This window comes from Nymphaea colorata, chromosome 2 (assembly GCF_008831285.2).
Source record: "Nymphaea colorata isolate Beijing-Zhang1983 chromosome 2, ASM883128v2, whole genome shotgun sequence".
NCBI lineage: Eukaryota > Viridiplantae > Streptophyta > Magnoliopsida > Nymphaeales > Nymphaeaceae > Nymphaea > Nymphaea colorata.
Window position 1 is genome coordinate 30,403,132 of NC_045139.1, and position 17,736 is coordinate 30,420,867.

Genomic DNA, 17,736 nt, shown 5'->3' on the forward strand with positions numbered 1-17,736 from the left:
AATTTGGAGTCTCAAGTCAAAGGAGGACACCAGTTCGTCATGCCAGCAATAAGAAGGGGCAAAAAGGTAACTTAGTTAGTCCTGAGAAACTAGCACTGCCGGCCTCCTCCGCGTTGCACGGGCTGCACAGTGTCCATGCAGGGACACATCGGCCAATAAGAGCACTTTTCGTGCCCATTCCCGTCATCTCACCCTTTATTAGAAAAAAAAAAGCAATTTATGTAGGAAATAGAATAATTTATGGCTAGCCAAGAGAGAGAGACTTGCGAAGCGTGAAGCTTGAGGGAAGCGAGCTTCCGGAGTCGGAAGATTACTGAGGGGAGACTGGGAGTCCGGGAGGCAGTGACGGCGAAGGAGTCAAAGGTGGAAGATAAATTTGATAAACAGAAAAAAGGTTAAAAAAAAAGGAGGGAGAAGGAAAAAGGAAATTACTGCTGGTAAAAGAAATTCTGAGAGAAAAAGGAGAGGAGGAGGAAGAGATGGAAGACGAGGCCTTCAAAATCTCGTTTCAGTCTCGGTGAGCCGACGCCTCCGTTCTTTTTCCTTTTCTTCTTCATCTCGTGGTCTTCTTCCTCTTCTTCCCAGATCTTTCTCTCTCTCTCTCTCTCTCTCGATGCTGCTTCCCCTAGATTTCCGATCCTTCCTTTTATGTGAAAAATCTAAAGAAGGCGCGAAGGGGAAAGAAAACCCATTGGTTTTCCGGCGCCCCAGGGAAGAGAGTAAGTGGAAGGGTGGGGATTTTCGCGTTTGGTGATTCCCAGGAAGAACTGAGGTAAGGAATTCCTTCCTTAAGAAAAAAGGGACTGCCTTCTCCTGCCTCCTTCACTTCCCTTTCATGTGTTCTTCATCGTCTTCTTCTTCTTCTTCTTCGTGTGTTGGTGGAGAGTTGCGAAAATCTTTCCCTGGATTTTCGTTTTTCTCTGTTTCTGGGTTTTGGTGGGTTTGTAGATAAGGTTTGTGGGAAGATGAGGTGGTCGTTGTAGGATTTGATTGAGGGAGACTGGGTGGAGGGGATGGAGGAAGAGGAGGTGGAGAGATTTTTTGACTCGAGGGAGGAGATGGCGTCGGCGTCGGACTCGGGGTCGGAATATGGGGAAGGTTGCGAATTGGGGAGTTCTGGTTCCTTCCTCCACGATGTGGAAAGATCTGGCCTTGAGGTGTGGACTCAGAGGCCGGATAGTGTCCGGGAGAGGCGGGAGAGGTTCATGCGAAGGATGGGGTTGGATCTAGCGCACGGCGAAGAGGCGGGTTGTAGCGGCGATGGGTCGGAGGCGGTTATCGTTGCAAGGGCGAACAACGGCGGCGCAGCACAACTAGGGAATTTGGATTCCGGCAGTGAATTATCGGCTGGTCGGTCCTCGAGGTCAAGTTGGCTGGAGGACAGCTCGAGTCAGGGGGACGAGGACGGGATTCGAGAAGCAAAGGAGTGTGGTAGGGGCGATTCGATGTGTAGAATCAAGAATCTCGATGATGGTAGCGAATTCTTGGTGGATGATGCCGATCCGACTGGGGATTTGGGGAGGATTAGGCAATTGGGTTCCGACCAACTGGTGAGCATTGATGAGTTCCACAAGTATCTTGGTTATTCACCGATTGTTCAGAGTCTTATGCGAAGAGATGCCATTGAAGCGTTTGAAGGTGACAATGGCAGAAGCAATCCGGGCAGTGACACGGACGATACAGAGTCGACGAGGAGGAAAGGATGGCTTGAGAGCTTTAAAGCCGTTATTAGTAGGAGGCATGGGCGCAGCAGATCCATGTCAAGCGATCTACAGTGTACGGATGCTCACTGTGAGAATCTGGAGGTGGGGAGGCTTCAAAGGGTAAAGGTGCATCATGGTAAAAAGAGTTTTAAGGAATTCTCGTCCGTTTGTCGAACACAAGAAATACAAGCTCACGCTGGTTTGATTTTCACCATGAAATTTAGTCGGGATGGCAAGTATCTTGCTAGCGCAGGAGAAGATGGTGTGGTGCGTGTTTGGCAGGTGGTTGAATCTGAAAGGACTAGCGAATTGGATATATTTAGTTCCGATTCTTCCTGCGTGTATTTCACTTTGGATCGTTCTGGCGAGTTAACTCCCATCGACAAGGACAAAGGTGGGAAATCCAATAAGAAAAACTTGAGCACTGCTTGTGCAATAATCCCTCCCAGGATTTTCCGGTTATCCGAAAAGCCAATTCATGAATTCCAGGGACACACTAGTGGCGTTCTGGATCTTTCCTGGTCACAATCTAAGGTACTCTATGCACTAAATTCTGTGGTTTAGTGAATTTTGTATATTGATCCTTTATCTCTTGTTTTGTTTTCCATATCGCCTGATCATAGACCAATTGCCTAATACTTATTGCAGTGTCTACTCTCGTCGTCAATGGACAAAACTGTTCGATTGTGGCAACTGGGATCAGAGAAGTGCGTTAAGGTCTTTCCCCACAATAATTATGGTATGCTTTCAGTTTCACCAGGATTTACCCCATCCCCGGATGTTAATGTTTTGTTGCTGGCGTTTGATGGGTCTATCAAAATTTCTGCTTTTCATTTGATCCGACATGTTTTTCTGCTACAGTGACATCGGTCCAGTTCAACCCTGCGGATGAAATTTACTTCATCAGTGGATCAATTGACGGAAAGATTCGGATTTGGTCCACTTCCAGCGGCCAAGTTGTTGATTGGACAGATGTACGGGATATAGTCACTGCTGTCTCTTACAGTCCAGATGGGCAGGTTTGCCTCTGATGCTTCCTTCTGATATGTTCGTATGGTTTCTTGTGGATTAAAGGACTTTCTGCGGTTACTCTGGAAAGGCTACTTAATGTGCAGTGTCTGTTTTGTGCAGGCAGCAGTGATTGGTTCGTTGACAGGAAATTGCCGGTTTTATGATGCATCAGGTATTCTTTGGATCCATATTTCTACCTTTAAGCTGAAGAAATTTTGTTTTTTTTACCTTTTGTTTTAGGCAATTTGCTCTTTGTCTTTTGAGCTAGGAACTGCCAATAATATAGTTCAAATGGTCATCTCTCTCTTCTGTTAAGTATTTTGTTCCATGCGTTTGTGTGCACTTCTGCTTTTGTTCTGTTTTATTTACGATAGATAATTTTTTCCAAATAATAAATAAATGTTCTAGCTCTGCAGTTAGGCTGTTAAAGAATCAGGATTCAGATGTACCTGGTATTTTCCCTTTGGGTAAAAGTTTTTTGAGACGTTATAGAACTTGTTATGTTGCCTCGATTCTTGGGACTGGTGTTACTAGGCTATCCCAGCTCTTAGGGAAGTTGGTTTAGTTGTCTATGGGTAATTGCTTGCTCTCTTTGCAAGCTCATCTATTGGTTTGCTTCAGACAGTCATTTTTTCATATTCCTTGTCCTCTCCCATGACTCAATAAAGAGTACTAAGATTGAGTGCTTGGGAAGGCATTTCTTGTTGCAACTCATGGTATATCTTGACAATGAAGGTGCTGTCTTGGTGTGGGCCTGTGCCCCGATGTTAACCTCTTTGTAAGTTGTTTGTGTCTAACTTGCAATAATGTTAACATTTATTCATCATTTCATTTCCTTTTCCTGTTTTCAATTTGGTATCATGGAATGAAGCCAATCAAATTGACAAAGCCAATCAAGCCATTGGTTCGTTGAAGAGTACTGCAGATCGGTGTACATGGTTGACATCGTCCTTGCAAGATAAGACAATTTGGTGTTAAGCATCCCTTACCAGTAATATGTATCATTTAGATTATATAAGTTAAACGCTTTTAATTTTATATACCCTGAATTAGAAAACAGGTCATCCCCAACACACATACAACTTTGAGAAAATTAATGGTACTTCATGTTGTATCTATTTTATCGAAGGGTTTTGTAACATCTTGGCCACTTCTAATGTTCAAAAAGAACTCTACAATGCCTTAATCAGAAAAGAGTGCATGATATCTGCTCACATGTGAAATCTTCTTTTGTCACATGTTGCAATCATCTTCATTATTTCATTGTTTCAGATTCAGTTACTGAATTTCTTATGATAAAAATTTCCATAAGAAAGTGGGGTCTTACTCCTTTGAATGCAATACATGGAATTCATCCTCACTATCTCAACCACTGCATGCTGGATATTGAGGTTGAATGTGGTTTATTAGCTTAGATTTCCTGTGGCCTACTGTTTTTGCTTAATAGTCGTCTGCCAATTATGCTATTTTGGAGCATTTAGAGAAAATGTGTTTCTAATTTTTAGTTTATTTGGATTGTCTAGATCATCAGCTGCAGTTGGAAAATGAAATATGCTTGCAGGGTAAAAAGAAATCACCGGGAAAGAGAATTACTGGCTTCCAGGTAGTTATAGATTTATCTGATTACTAGATGCATCTGATTCCATATTCTTTTGGCCATTCTGTTCATTGTGATCTAAAAATGTTTCTCATCTGTTTTCTGCCATCCAGTTTCTTCCCGATGCTCCACAAAAAGTAATGGTCACTTCTGCTGACTCTCAGATTCGAATAATTGATAAGCACAATATAGTCTCCAAATACAAAGGTGAATACCTATTCGTTTTTAAGTATCTTATTGTTCTCCTTTCATGTCTTCCCTGTATTTCATGTCTCAACAAATACCTGATGTATTTACTTTGACCAAATTTCAGGATTTAGGAACACATCCAGTCAAATATCTGCATCGTTTACATTAAGTGGTAGACACATCATCTGTGCAAGTGAAGATTCTCATGTCTGCATCTGGAACAATGTTTCCCAAGAACCTCCTAGGTCCAAGACTGTCAAGAGCAATCGAACTTGTGAACGGTTCTTTTCTAGCAAAGTCTCTGTTGCAATACCATGGTGCCGCCCCAAAAATACAGATCCTGTATCTATTTCAGCTGGTATTTTCGAGTCCCATTGTCGGAGTTCAAGTGACTCGCTTACAAGCTTCGAAAATGGTGGCAAGAGCTACTGGGATTCCTGTGAAAGCAGTCCAATATCATCATCATCATCACCTGGTGGATTCTCGATGGGTCATGGCTTCTTCGCCGATGGTCTCCTCAGGGGGTCCTCAGCTACATGGCCTGAAGAGAAGCTCCCACTATCAAGCACAGCAGTGGTTGGGTCGAATATGTGTAAATATCAGTACAAGTGCCTCAAGACTGCTTGCATCAACAGTGCTGCGGCGCCTTATGCGTGGGACATGGTGATTGTTACTGCTAGCTGGGATGGGCGGATCAGGGCATACCACAACTTTGGATTACCAACACGGAATTGATCTTGGAGTCTTCCAGATTAATTGTAGCTTATAGCAGAGTTTTTGGACAATTTATCCTCTCTGCCTCATGAAGGCTGCATCTATTGTCCCCATACGTGAACAGCTAATATGGAAAGCTGCTGCAGTTACGTGAAAAAATGTGAATTGTGGGGACAGAAGCATGTGAAATTTGCGGGGTGACTGCTGGAAAGGTCAATGGCAGTAGCATGCAAGTTCTGTATTATTTCCTGTCTGTGTCTGCGATCTGAGAACTGGGTGTTCTCTGATTCAGCCCCTAGGAGACTCGACTTGCTGCAGCCCAGACCGGAAATCCACCGCCTGGTTTCACTGGTGAGGGATCGTTCACTTGTCAATCAGAAGGTGCTCTGTATTTTATACAATTCTTTCATTTGACACACAGGGAAATTCGAAGAGTGGGGAGTAGAGAAAAGAATCGCATAGAAAAAAGGAAGTGTGTATAGTTTGTAAATCAGTGTTTTTTGCTTGGTCGGATCTTTTTTCCCGCTCTCTCTACGAAAAAAGAAAAAAAAAGAAAAATTGTGGGGAACCTCTATACATAATATATGATATATATTTTGAGAAAGGTATGTGGATAAGTGTTTTTCCTTTTTGTGGTTGGAAAATTTTCTGTTGTTGGGATTGTCAGCGAACTGTTGAGATGCCCATCCGATGGTGGTGAGAGGTTGCTGCCCATGTGAGCCTGATCAGAGCAGCACAAGAATTATTGAGGCTAGCTATTCAAAGGCTAGGGCCTTCTTTTCTTGTGCTTCCTGCAACGGTGTCACACACAGACACCCATATCACGCCCATTTATTTATTTCCTCTCTGTGCTGTGTGCTTGCTCTGCGAGGTTTTCGAAGATCTGATTTAACTGCTGCGACTGCGCAATGTAGGTCTCAGGCCAAGAGCATTTTTCTGGGCATTGTCTCAGGTACTGCGCACAGCGGTCACAGTTACTTTTACCGTTAAATTCGTAGAAGAATATCTAGTTATATAATACTTTATTGACAATTATGAAATCCTTTCTGGGTAGAAACCCTACCTTTCAGAATATCACGATCTTCCCTCGCTGCTTTTCGTTTTGGACCAGCTCAGAGATTGGCCGCTTGAAGACGAGCCTTTTTGTACAGAGTTAGTAGTTCCGATCCGGTGGATGCCGTCACACTTATTTTTCTAAAATTCAAACTGCAACACTTGCCCAATCATACTGTAAATCTATCCAACCCTGAGTTTATCTAAAATTTTAGAGGTATAAGAGTATGGTCTTGAGGGTCAAAGATGGTTTTTCTTAAGCAAACATTAAGTATTAGCGTTCTTGCTGAAGCCTAGCGGGGCATGTTATTTACAGTAAGGCAGGTGTCGAATGTTTTTCAGAGGAAAGTTTCTTGGTTTTACACATTTGGGAGAGCAATAATGTCTCTCAGACTCAAACGTCCGTGTTGCTCTAATGGGGTTCGGTGCACCTAGTTGAGCTAGGTGCAGCTTTAGAACCGGGTTGGAGAAAGGAAGAGGGGCTTCAACCTTTGGTGGTCGCCCAAGATAATATCTCTCAGACTCGAGTTCTGGTTTTTGACGTGCATTACAGAGAATGTTTCAAGTATTTGCATTAGATTAAAATTGTGGCTTGAATGTATATCAAAAATTTGTTATTTTTTCTGTTGTATCCGCCGGCGCAGCTTGTTCCAAATCTGAACCATCTTCGTCTCGAAGCAGCGCCCATCACTAGAAGGGCAGTCGACGGCAATGGCGTTGCAGGTAACTCAACCTTTTTATCGTAATTTTCATCTCACATTGTTGTGAAATTCATAAAAGCAGAAAAACCACTGGACCGAGAAACTTGGCTATAACCGACGGTCAGCTGCACAACAATGCAAAACTCCCAAGAAAATAAAAAGGAAAAAGAAAGGCCTCATCATAGAGCTGTGCAGGCCCACCCATTGAATACAGAGTAGTTGTACTTGTTTATGATTTTCTCTTTCATCGTTCCGTTTAGGTGCAGGTAGCGTCATATGAGGTCTCTTTCAAAATCAATGATCGAATTCAGAGTCCAGGAAGAAGAAAACGGTGGCGGCAGTGATGGCCTGCACGGTGGTCCGGCCATCAGCTTGTGGCGCACCACAACGTCTTCTTTCACATTTTCAAAGCTGCAGTCCGACCATGGCCGCTCTTGGTATTCACAATGACAAGGTCGCCAGTTCATTTATTCATTCTGAGAGCAATAGGACATGCAGGCATGAATTTTCTTTGGAAAAATTTCATTCGAAGGCTCACCATTTCGGCTACCATCTGAAATAAATTCCAATATTGTGATGACTTCTGATTAACAAATTGGTGTTGGTCCATTAACGCTAATATACTTTGCCGAAACCTTGCTGTTTTATTAGTTATACTAATGAATCAAGTATTATTGTATATTATTACAGTTGTTGTTGTTATCATATTATTATTTTGGAGCTGAAATGGTGCATCGTTTCCATCTTTTTAAGTAGCGTCAACCTGAAAGGTGAAAGACCCTTCATCTTCCTATGTTTCTTATATTTCCTGTTTCTGATACTGTGGCACCCATTTGTTGCTTGTCCTTAACCTTTTTATTCTGCCTTCGCCATATTCGTGGATTTGTACATCGGCTATTTGTAACACCCTTTGGGAAGTTTAGTCTCTTATGAAATATTTTTCAAGGGCTTATAAAATGGGTTATTAAAATGGTTGATAGTCATGATCCCTATTTTTTTTTTTGGCAAAAGAACCGAAGCTACTAGGAGATGAGTTGTAGTTCACCAGACCAAGAGCCTGAGAGTCGGGTGTAAAAGTCAACCGGGTCACAAGAGCCAGCTCCATATTCAAACCTAGGGTCTCCACAGGCATGTATGCATGTACTTTAAAGGAGGTAAATTATAACACTCTATTTTGATGATAAGTTTAGTTTTTTATGGAAGATTGTGAGAGATCTTCAAGAGCTTATAAAGAAAATTGGTGAAATGATTATTTGCTGAACCGAAGCTACTAAGAGATGGGCTGAGATCCACCACACCAGGAGCCTCAGGAGTCAGGTGTGGAAGTGGTCGGGGTCGTGAAACTATTATCTTACCATGTTATCTTCCCACGTCGTTTTGTGCTTTTGATGGTGCGTTATCCAATATTGGTTGCCAATCCTGACTTTCCTCCCCTGCCTCCACTATGTATACTCATTTATACAGTTTCATCGTCTGTATAAATCAAGAATACATGGTGATGAATGCAGGACACGAAAGTGAAGGATGAACAACCAAGATGTATATATATATATAAAGAAATTTTTAATAAAGGAACAGAGATAATGAGCTCACTCTTGTAACACATATGCACTACATAGATAGCACTGCAAATAAAAGGTTATGGTGGCATTTCATTTTGATTTCTAAATGGAGGAAGGAAGCGACTGGATCTGCTCTCTTGATGAAGTAATCTCTTAGACTGTGCCTGTCGGTGCTCTCTTAATGAAGTCATCTCTTGAACCGTCTCTGATCGGTGCTCCGTAGAGCTTCTTGTGAAGAGCATTCGTCATAGAGAGTTTTTTGATGATTTAAGCAAAATCTCCACGGTTCACTTAAGTATCTTCCTTTTCTGTTTTGAACCATAAGGATGTACATATACTTGATGTACATATGGGGTCAGATCCACCTTATTGAATTCCATTTGATCAAACCCTGTGTAATAAAATCCAGATGGGATTAGACCATTTTTTTTTAAATTTGAAACGGAGTTTCAGATTTGACCAGCATATATTACATCCTCCATCTATATCAGATCCGATCTTAATTGGATCCCAGTTGGATATTGGACTTGGATTTCGATTCAATTATAAAGGTGGATAAAACATCCGAATTCAATTAGTAATTGGATCCGATTTTCCTTAGTAGATTCGATCTGAAATCAGATAGGTATTCAAGTATACCCTAATCATTTATATCCCCGTTGAAGAAGAAATTAAGGCATTTCAGGAAGACGTCGTAACGTCGTTCACTCTGAGTTCTTTGTTCTTGAGAGCCTCATCTACACGCTGGACATCCTTTATTCAGCCTACAAAAAACCCACTTGGGCTGCATTTGAAAGCAAGAACAAGTTTCACTGCACTTTTGAGGACACCTCGTGCCTTCAACCAAACACGAGCACTATTATCATCTTTAACATCTCACACCCTGCAACCAATATTGTGATTTCCTTCGGGATATGAGTTCCACCATGGTTAATTTGCATAAAAATAAAGAAATATTAGAAGCTAGATTCCGACATCTAAGATGGCAGAACCCTATTTCTTTTCTGGAACACAACCACATACATATAATTCCAGTACGTATAAGTCTTGATTGGTAAGCATGTTTGCATCCCTAAAAATCCAAAAACTGTTGGAAAATCACATAAAACAATGACTATATTATCTTAAACTACATCCTTTTTCAAATTAAAATTCAAGAAATGGTTGAGATCCAATCTAATCATATGACAAATCATATTCTTAAATGGATCTGCAGTCTCCACTATCAGCTCTCAGCTGGGCACATCCTGCAATTCTCATGATAAGTAGTGACACAAACCAAAAGCTGCACAGAAGCATCAGTCGCTAAAATGCACGGCAAAGATGTATATATACATTCAGAATGTGATATGGCAGAGTATAAAATCTGCTAACACTTTCAAATGTAAAATGTTAGGAGTGATAACAGCTATAATAGGATATCATCTCACTAAATAACTCATCTAGTTTGCTTGCCTTTCTTTCCATGATTTATTTCATCCATTGCAAAGTCTCAATTACTAGGATCTCGGTACCTACCATCGCTTTTCTAGGCCCTGTGGACCATGGTCAGAGCTAGAAATTTTTCATTGCAAGAGTCGAAGTATAAATATTCAAAATTTTTATATAGGTTAAACTAACATTTTTTTAAAAAAAATTTACATGTAAAGTTATGACTTTCTAAAAACTGGAAGGGGTGGGGGTTGGTGAAGGGGTTGTGGCCATTGCTGGCCCCCTACCTTCACATCTGCTCTGGAGGCCAAGATCTTTCAGGCAGATAACAGTGGTAGAGCTAGAAATTTTTGACTAAGGGTCACTAATACTCCAACTTTTAGACCTTTGAAGGGACATCGATGTATATAAGTAAATGGTTATGGGACATTAATACATCAACCCACAATTTGCGGAAATTTCCCACACAATTAGCCGGCATGTGCCTCCACCACTGGTAAACAAAGATGGTAAGACCTGCTCCATGCTGTAGGATTAGAAATATTACTAACCAACTTCTATCGTCTACTCCTCCTCCCTAACTGTGCTAATTGTTTGGCTTTATGTAGCATAGAGTCGCAGTTGCTATGCCTTCAATGAAGAATGCTGAAGTGTAGGTTGCCTAGCTTTATTTCTGTGTTTTATATGAGATTAGATGAAAGATTCTTTTAAGTTGAAACTTACACTGTTGGTGGAAACCAACAAGAGCTCATACATCACGCTAAAGGATTAGTAACAATCCAAATCAATTCCAATTAATTGTAACAACTATGTGCCATAGTATGCAAACCCTCAACATCAGATAGCTTGCACATCCTTAGTTATAAAGAATTATGTTCTACTTCGAATAGAAATTCATGATATAGTGTGAAAGAGTAAACTTGCAGTTTTTGTTGAACTAAGAGTGTACAAGAGCTGAGTTTGGGCAGAGACTGAGCTCGGGCATGGTTCAAGCTCAAGCAATGCTCACCTTGAGCTGACCCACTTTCATTGGAACCCTGACCCACTTCTAAGGGTACACATGGACCTGTGCGCAATGCAAAGATGGACAGACCTGTGCATATAACCAGTTTTGGTCATTACGCCAACACTACAGGCGCTGAGATTTCTTGTTGAGCTGTCCGCCTCATGTTCCCAACGGAACACCTTTCTTGGAATTGATTGGAACTTTACAGACCAGAGCAAATAACACTATATATAAATTTACATGATCACTTGGAAGTGCACGTTTCACTCTGAATTAGTGGATGAGAGTTGCTTTCGAGAATAAAGCTTCATGATTATGTCAATGAACTGAGCTAATGAAGATCTCCCTCCCCTTTTCTCTGAATATGGAGAAGATATAGGCGATAGTACTTAACAAAATATATTGCGTGGATATACTTGAGCAGCTAATTATCGCCACAGACAGAGGAATTTAAAGCACTCCTTGATTGGCCGCTCAATTCTTAAAACTTAATGCATGATGGACAATCTCTTGGGAGCCTGAAACTACCAATTTTTGGGACATACTGGAACTCCTGAGTCAATGGAGGTCATTCTATTCTAGGAACACATGCTTACCTGAGAATACGAGTAACACCAAGCTGCCCAGTGTGTTTGATATGAACATGTAAAATGGAATGCTAGTTCGGACTGACTTGGCCGGTCAAAAATCTTTGTGCTCGGTGTACCAAATCAAACAAAGGACACGCGTACAGCAAGACAACTTGGACAAAAACAAAGGCAAACCTCGCCGCTTGGTGTGGAACCGTGACAGAACGTTCGACGTGTTAGTGGTTACAAAGACATTTGGAGAATTAACTCCTACACATTCCGTGGCCAAAATTCTGCCCTTAAATTAAAGGCTACATATCTTCTTTTCTTTTTCCTTCTTTTAATTTAATACCCATCTTAAATAAATGGACCATGATTAAGGCCAACTGGTGCAGTCCCATTGATGCAGCAGCTAAGTCAAATGGGTATAGGTAGAGTTCAGATATGGGTATAGAGACATGGGTAAAGAATGTGGGTACAGGGGTACAATAATATATATATATATATATATATATGTGTGTGTACTTAACATAACACAAAAAAATCAAAATGAAAGCAACACTTAAATAAGCAAGTGAATTTTTTTTTACATTGTTAATGAATAGTAACTCTAAAGACAAAATGAAAACTAAGTTAAAAAAATTAAATGACATAAGTTTGGGTGAGATTCTATCTAAAAAGTATCCAGTTGTATTCAAGTACCCACTTTTGGTATGCATATAGAAACATAGGTACGTAGACCTTATTTAGGTATCCACATGACTTATGATTGGAGCTATACCTAGTATGACTTCCATAAGGGGTTCGAATTTAAGAACGCATGAGGCACGAGGAGATGCCTATTCACAAAACAAATAGGAGAATACTTATTTGGCTTTCATTTAACTCTTGACTAAAAAGATCGGGAATCCACGATGAAAAAGACTTTCGTGTAGGAAAACCCTTAGTAATTGCAGCAATAACTGTGAAGTTAAAATTCACTGAACAATCTGATGAGTAAGAAGTTCTAATTGAAGCTCACGGAAGTGTTAATAAAAGTAAACCTGAAACTTTACTCTTTGGAAGCTGGCAACAAATCAGCTTGAAATGTAATTAAGGGATTGGGCTGTAAAAGGAAATACTTTCTATGAGAATAATTTCCTTTTCTTGGGGAGCACCATTTAAGTCACATGGTTCCTAATAAAAGTCGCTATAATTCATAATGCAATTCTTAATTGATGTTCATATCATTACTCTGACGGAATGGGTTCACTTCTTTTCTTATTCAGAAGCGTATAAATTTTATCTAGAGTTATAAATATAAGCCTCTCAAAGGTCAAGCATGATTCACAAGCTGGCATTGTACAATGACGGCAGGGACCCTGGACATGAGAGGAGTTGATCGTTTCTTGGCGTGCAATGAACTTATCTCATAAAGTAAACTTGGCCTTATTTTTCTTAGCTAGAATTTTGAACTGTTGAGCGCCGCTTTTGACCCTTCTCTTTCTTTCTTTCTCTCTCTCTCGTCTTGTATATTTGTTCTTATCTTTTTTTTTTGCATTGTATCTAGGGGTTTTCTTGTCCCCAAATTTTGTTATGCATTCTCATTTTATCGGTTTTCTTTCTCTCTCTTTCTTTCTTTCTCTCTCTCTTTCTTTCTCTCTTTCTTTCTCTCTCTCTCTCTCTCTCTCTCTCTCTCTCTCTCTCTCTCTCTCTCTCTATATATATATATATATATATATATATATATATATATATATATATATATATATATATAGCATGATGAACATGTAGATGATGTGTCTTCAGTTTGATTTCCGCGGGAGTAGTCTTTGATACTGCAAACGGTGACATGTGTGACAATGAATGAATAGTGAATCATAGAACCCCTTAGGTTTTGAAGCAAGGGGAGGGGGGTTTGGTGGGGCGGTGAAGGTGCCTTTCCCCTCTCGTATACCACATAACAAGAGGATATGAGGGGGAGAGAGAAAGTTAATTTCTGAAACACAGAAATCTGCCTTATCAAACTCATAGATACCTCTCTAAATATAGATCCAACATCTAAATGCAGGGTGTGATCCAAATGCAAACCAGCGACCCGAAAGTTCTAAGGTTTTGGCTATAGAAATGTCACCACATGATCCTATTTCATGTGCAGAACCATTTGCTCCATGTATTGATTAGGTGACACCATCTCCAAGCATCTAACTGGGTGCCAAACAATGTGCAAGGACATCTCTTAATGATGTCCTTGCACATGGTTCCAGAACCAAACTTCTTGCTCGGAAATTTGGATCCAGAACCAAACTTCTTGTTTCAAAAACAGATCTGGCCAAGCGGTCCACTTTTGGTTCTGGGTCTTTGTCAACTTCTAACGTACCAAATCCAACTATAACCCGAACCTTAACACAGTCAATTCGATGTCCCGAATCCGATCCATTTGCAACCCACTTTGCTAGGACCTACAGTTTTATTATCTCCAAAGTTTGGACAACCAAGCAATAAATTTGATAAGACTGCTGTTGGATCTGGACCACCCCATTCATTCCCTTACCCAAGATGATCCCAATAGCTGCATTCACGAGCCAACTGTTTTCCCTAAAGTTGCTTACATTCCACAAATGGGACAAGCAATGTATTCATTGAGTTCATCAAGCAATAATATAGCTCAATCCAATTTAGTCTCCATAAGATGTAATTGATAATATTGATTACATTAAAACAAAGTATATAACAGTATTTTACTATGCATATCATGTGAATTCCCTTTCACTTTTAGTCTAATGAAGGCCAAAGTCCTTTCACTTCACTCTAAGCCCTAGGGACCCAGCTTTTGGTGTTTCCGGATGATACTCCCAGTATTATTACTCAACTTGCATATTTGTAACACAATACAGAAGAATGGTACCACCAAATTGACTTCCTATGCTTTTCGGAGCGTTCAACTTGCATATGCTTTTCGAAGCATTCAACTTGCATATGCTTTTCGAAGCTTTTCGAAGCTGGTGCCATGAAATTACTACTCACAGCTTTTTAAAAAGTTGTAGCCCAACTTGAGCATCAGGCCCTTTAGAAGATCGGCCTCAGTGTTTGGCCCCAAATATGGTCGGCGGTCCCTTTTCATATATACAACACCCCCACCCCCTCTTCTAGGTGGGGCTTGCTCCATCTTTATATATAGGTCATCATCATACCAAACCCATGTGAGAAATTTTCCTTTTAATGCATAAAAGTGGGATCAAAAGGTCGATGTCAGATGGGATGGGTAGCCCCATCGAGTCTAGGTTTAGCTTAGATTCAAGTCCTAAACAAAAGCTCAAGCGCACCAGCAGTCTTAGATTAGTAGTGCGGGGTGCGTATTCGGGGCTGAAGGTACATTATATATATCCTCAAGCATCTCACAGTATCCTCAAGCATCTCACAGCCTATTGCCTAATGCAATGCATCAGTGCGTTTAATCATGTCCACCCAAATGCATTGCATCTATATATATATATATATAAAAGCCAGACCCATTATCATTAATTATTAAAATATTTTTTTTGCAATCTAACCATGTAGAAATGATCTCAAGAGTGATTTTGTAAGAAACATATACCAAGTTAGTTGTCTTTTTTACTTAAATAAAGTCTTTTTAATAATAAAAAAAATGAACGGCTCTTATAACATCAAAATTTAGACAATAGAAAGATTATGTAAATGACTTCAACTAAAACATGATTTATATTAAATTAGTGTTTATAAAATATTAGAAGGTTGACATTTTGTTTAAAATATTATTTAACATGAACATAAAAGGATTGCTTTTCATCCTTTACCCAAGTGGTCTGATATCTATTAATCACTCATATAGAAAACATATACATATATATACTTGTATTGAGTATTTTACAAGACATTGATACGATAGGATTTGTGAGAACGGGCTGCCAAATAACTGGCGAATCCAGTTGAGGGCGAAGAATGGCTAGAAATTGCCAGGAGTTGCAATGATATTGCGCCAAAATTGTACTCTTTTTCAGCGTTGCCTCTTGAGGATGACCATAAACCTCACAAGCAAGAGCTACATAAATAAAATGTAACTGGTATCTAGATTGTCCTAATAGGGAGTAAAGCAAAGATTAATTTCTTGCAGAGAGAACATATGGTAATTTAATCAGCAGATAGACCTCGTATGTTCGTGGTCATCTGACTGCCATAAAAGGACACACAAGCAGAATCATCGCTGTTCAGTTCTCCATGAAATTAGAACCTATATCGATTCCTCTCGTCTGTGGGCCTGAAGTGCTAAATTGGTTCAATCATGCAGCTGTGCAGATGCAGACAGCACTTAATAAAGCACTTCGTTGGCTTCTGCGCGATGAAAGAACAGCAGCAAATGAGCAAGGAAAAGACAACAACGTGCTTAAATTACTGAACAGAGAAGATAACTACATAGGCATAAAATTTGGATCCCACAGATAGCCATTGAAGGAATCTAACAGTGAATACTGATCTTCTTCCAAGTGCAGTGCCCGCTGTTGCTGCTGCTGTGGCTGTTGTTTGTTATATTCTTTGAGATCATTAACAGCGCCATCAAACTCAAGAAAATCAGTCAATAGAACTGAGAAAGAGCTGTGGGGATCCGGTGGAAGTTCACATGAACAATTGACTTCCATGGTGTTACCCTTGGCAGAGGCAGAAGGTGCTGCCAGAACTTGGTCCTCCCAACTGCCATCATTCAAAACCTTAAGATCACCACTAAAATTAGTTTGTTTCCCACAGAGCTTTTGATCGTTTGCTGGAGTTTTCATCGCTGTGTCTTGAACAGCTGAAGGAATCGATATGCAGATGTTGTTTCTAACAGCATTAGAGGATTCACTCATTCTTCTCCCGTTTTTCTTGTTCTTACTGGCGATTCTACTGGTCTTGGGGCTTTCTTCTTGTGGGAGAGCAGCGGAATGAATATGGGAATGGCAGTTGATCTGTTGGGGAGGAAGGGTGAGGATGGGTTTGTGGGTGTCGGGATCTATCCCTTTATTTCTGAGTTTTTTGCTGAGATGGGTGTTCCAGTAGTTCTTAATCTCATTGTCTGTGCGACCTGGTAGCCTCCCTGCAATGAGAGACCACCTATTTCCAAGAAGGGCATGCAGCTTAAGGATGAGATCCTCCTCATCTGACCCAATGTTTCCTCTCTTTATATCTGGCCTCAGGTAGTTCATCCATCTCAGCCTGCAACTCTTCCCACATCTCAACAGCCCTGGAGAGAGAGTTTGAGAGAGAAATGAAAATAATTTACAGAAGGATTAGGAACGTGAACTTTTTGCTTTTTTGAAAATGATGCATCATAAAAGTGTACCTGCTTTCATGGGCAAGGATCTCCAGTGACCTTCACCTTGACACTGAATGTAGCTTCTCAGCAGTTCATCTTCTTTAGGAGTCCAAATGCCTCTCCTAAGGCCTTCTTTTGAGCAGCAGGGGGCTCTACCCATCTCCCTTTCTCTTCTTCAGACGTTGTGATTAAGAAATCAGAAGCACCAGCTCTACAAACTCTTGCCAGTTGCAGCCTATTTCATGCGTTGGACTTCACTCATGCCGTTCATGGCACCATTAATTCCTTTACTGAATAAAGGAGTTGTTTATTTATGTGTTCTCCTTGGAATTGTGGAAACATTTTGAATCAGAACCAACCACCATTTACGAGGGACATGAAATCCAAATTCATCCATGCACATCTCTATTTCACCTTCTTGATCATGCCTTTCTGTTGAGTTTGGATCTGGAAGGTTTTGTTCATATCAAGAACGACAGACCATAACAAATGTCTGATTACAACCCTAATTATGAGCAGAGAGTATGAAGAAGGTAACCAAAGCATTCTGAGAATATGAATCTGAATCTGGGGTTATAAGAACATGCATTAGAAATGCTCCCTGTACTTGCTTGAACAAAAAAGAAACGAACAAACGTTCTATCCATGGATCAGGTTGCAGGTGCGACATTTTTCAAAAGAATAAAGGTGCAGGTGTGAGATATATATATATATAGACACACACACATACACACACACACACACACACAAATTGGTAATTTTCAAACCATTAGGTGCTAGACCCATAAATCTTAGCTATCTATCATATATATATATATATATATATATACACACACACACACACAAATTGGTAACTTTCAAACCTTTAGGTGCTAGACCCATAAATCTTAGCTATCTATCATTCTAAGAT

At 40.3% G+C, this 17,736-nt stretch overlaps 2 protein-coding genes across 2 annotated transcripts; one reads left to right on the plus strand and one right to left on the minus strand.

Moving 5' to 3' along the window:
* Positions 1-436: 436 nt before the first annotated feature.
* LOC116247764 (uncharacterized) lies at positions 437-5,818 on the plus strand. The gene is made up of 7 exons (XM_031620068.2): positions 437-2,237; positions 2,352-2,442; positions 2,565-2,722; positions 2,835-2,886; positions 4,238-4,317; positions 4,425-4,518; positions 4,625-5,818. Exons 1-7 carry the CDS (start codon positions 1,014-1,016, stop codon positions 5,233-5,235), a joined length of 2,310 nt encoding a protein of 769 aa, XP_031475928.1. The 5' UTR covers positions 437-1,013; the 3' UTR covers positions 5,236-5,818.
* Positions 5,819-15,945: 10,127 nt separating this feature from the next.
* Positions 15,946-17,026, minus strand: LOC116247551 (transcription factor MYB123-like). Its single transcript, XM_031619725.2, has 2 exons — positions 16,854-17,026; positions 15,946-16,754 (listed from the first exon to the last, which is right to left on the minus strand). The coding sequence occupies exons 1-2, from the start codon at positions 16,984-16,986 to the stop codon at positions 15,946-15,948; spliced, it is 942 nt and encodes a 313-aa protein (XP_031475585.1). The 5' UTR covers positions 16,987-17,026.
* Positions 17,027-17,736: the final 710 nt, after the last annotated feature.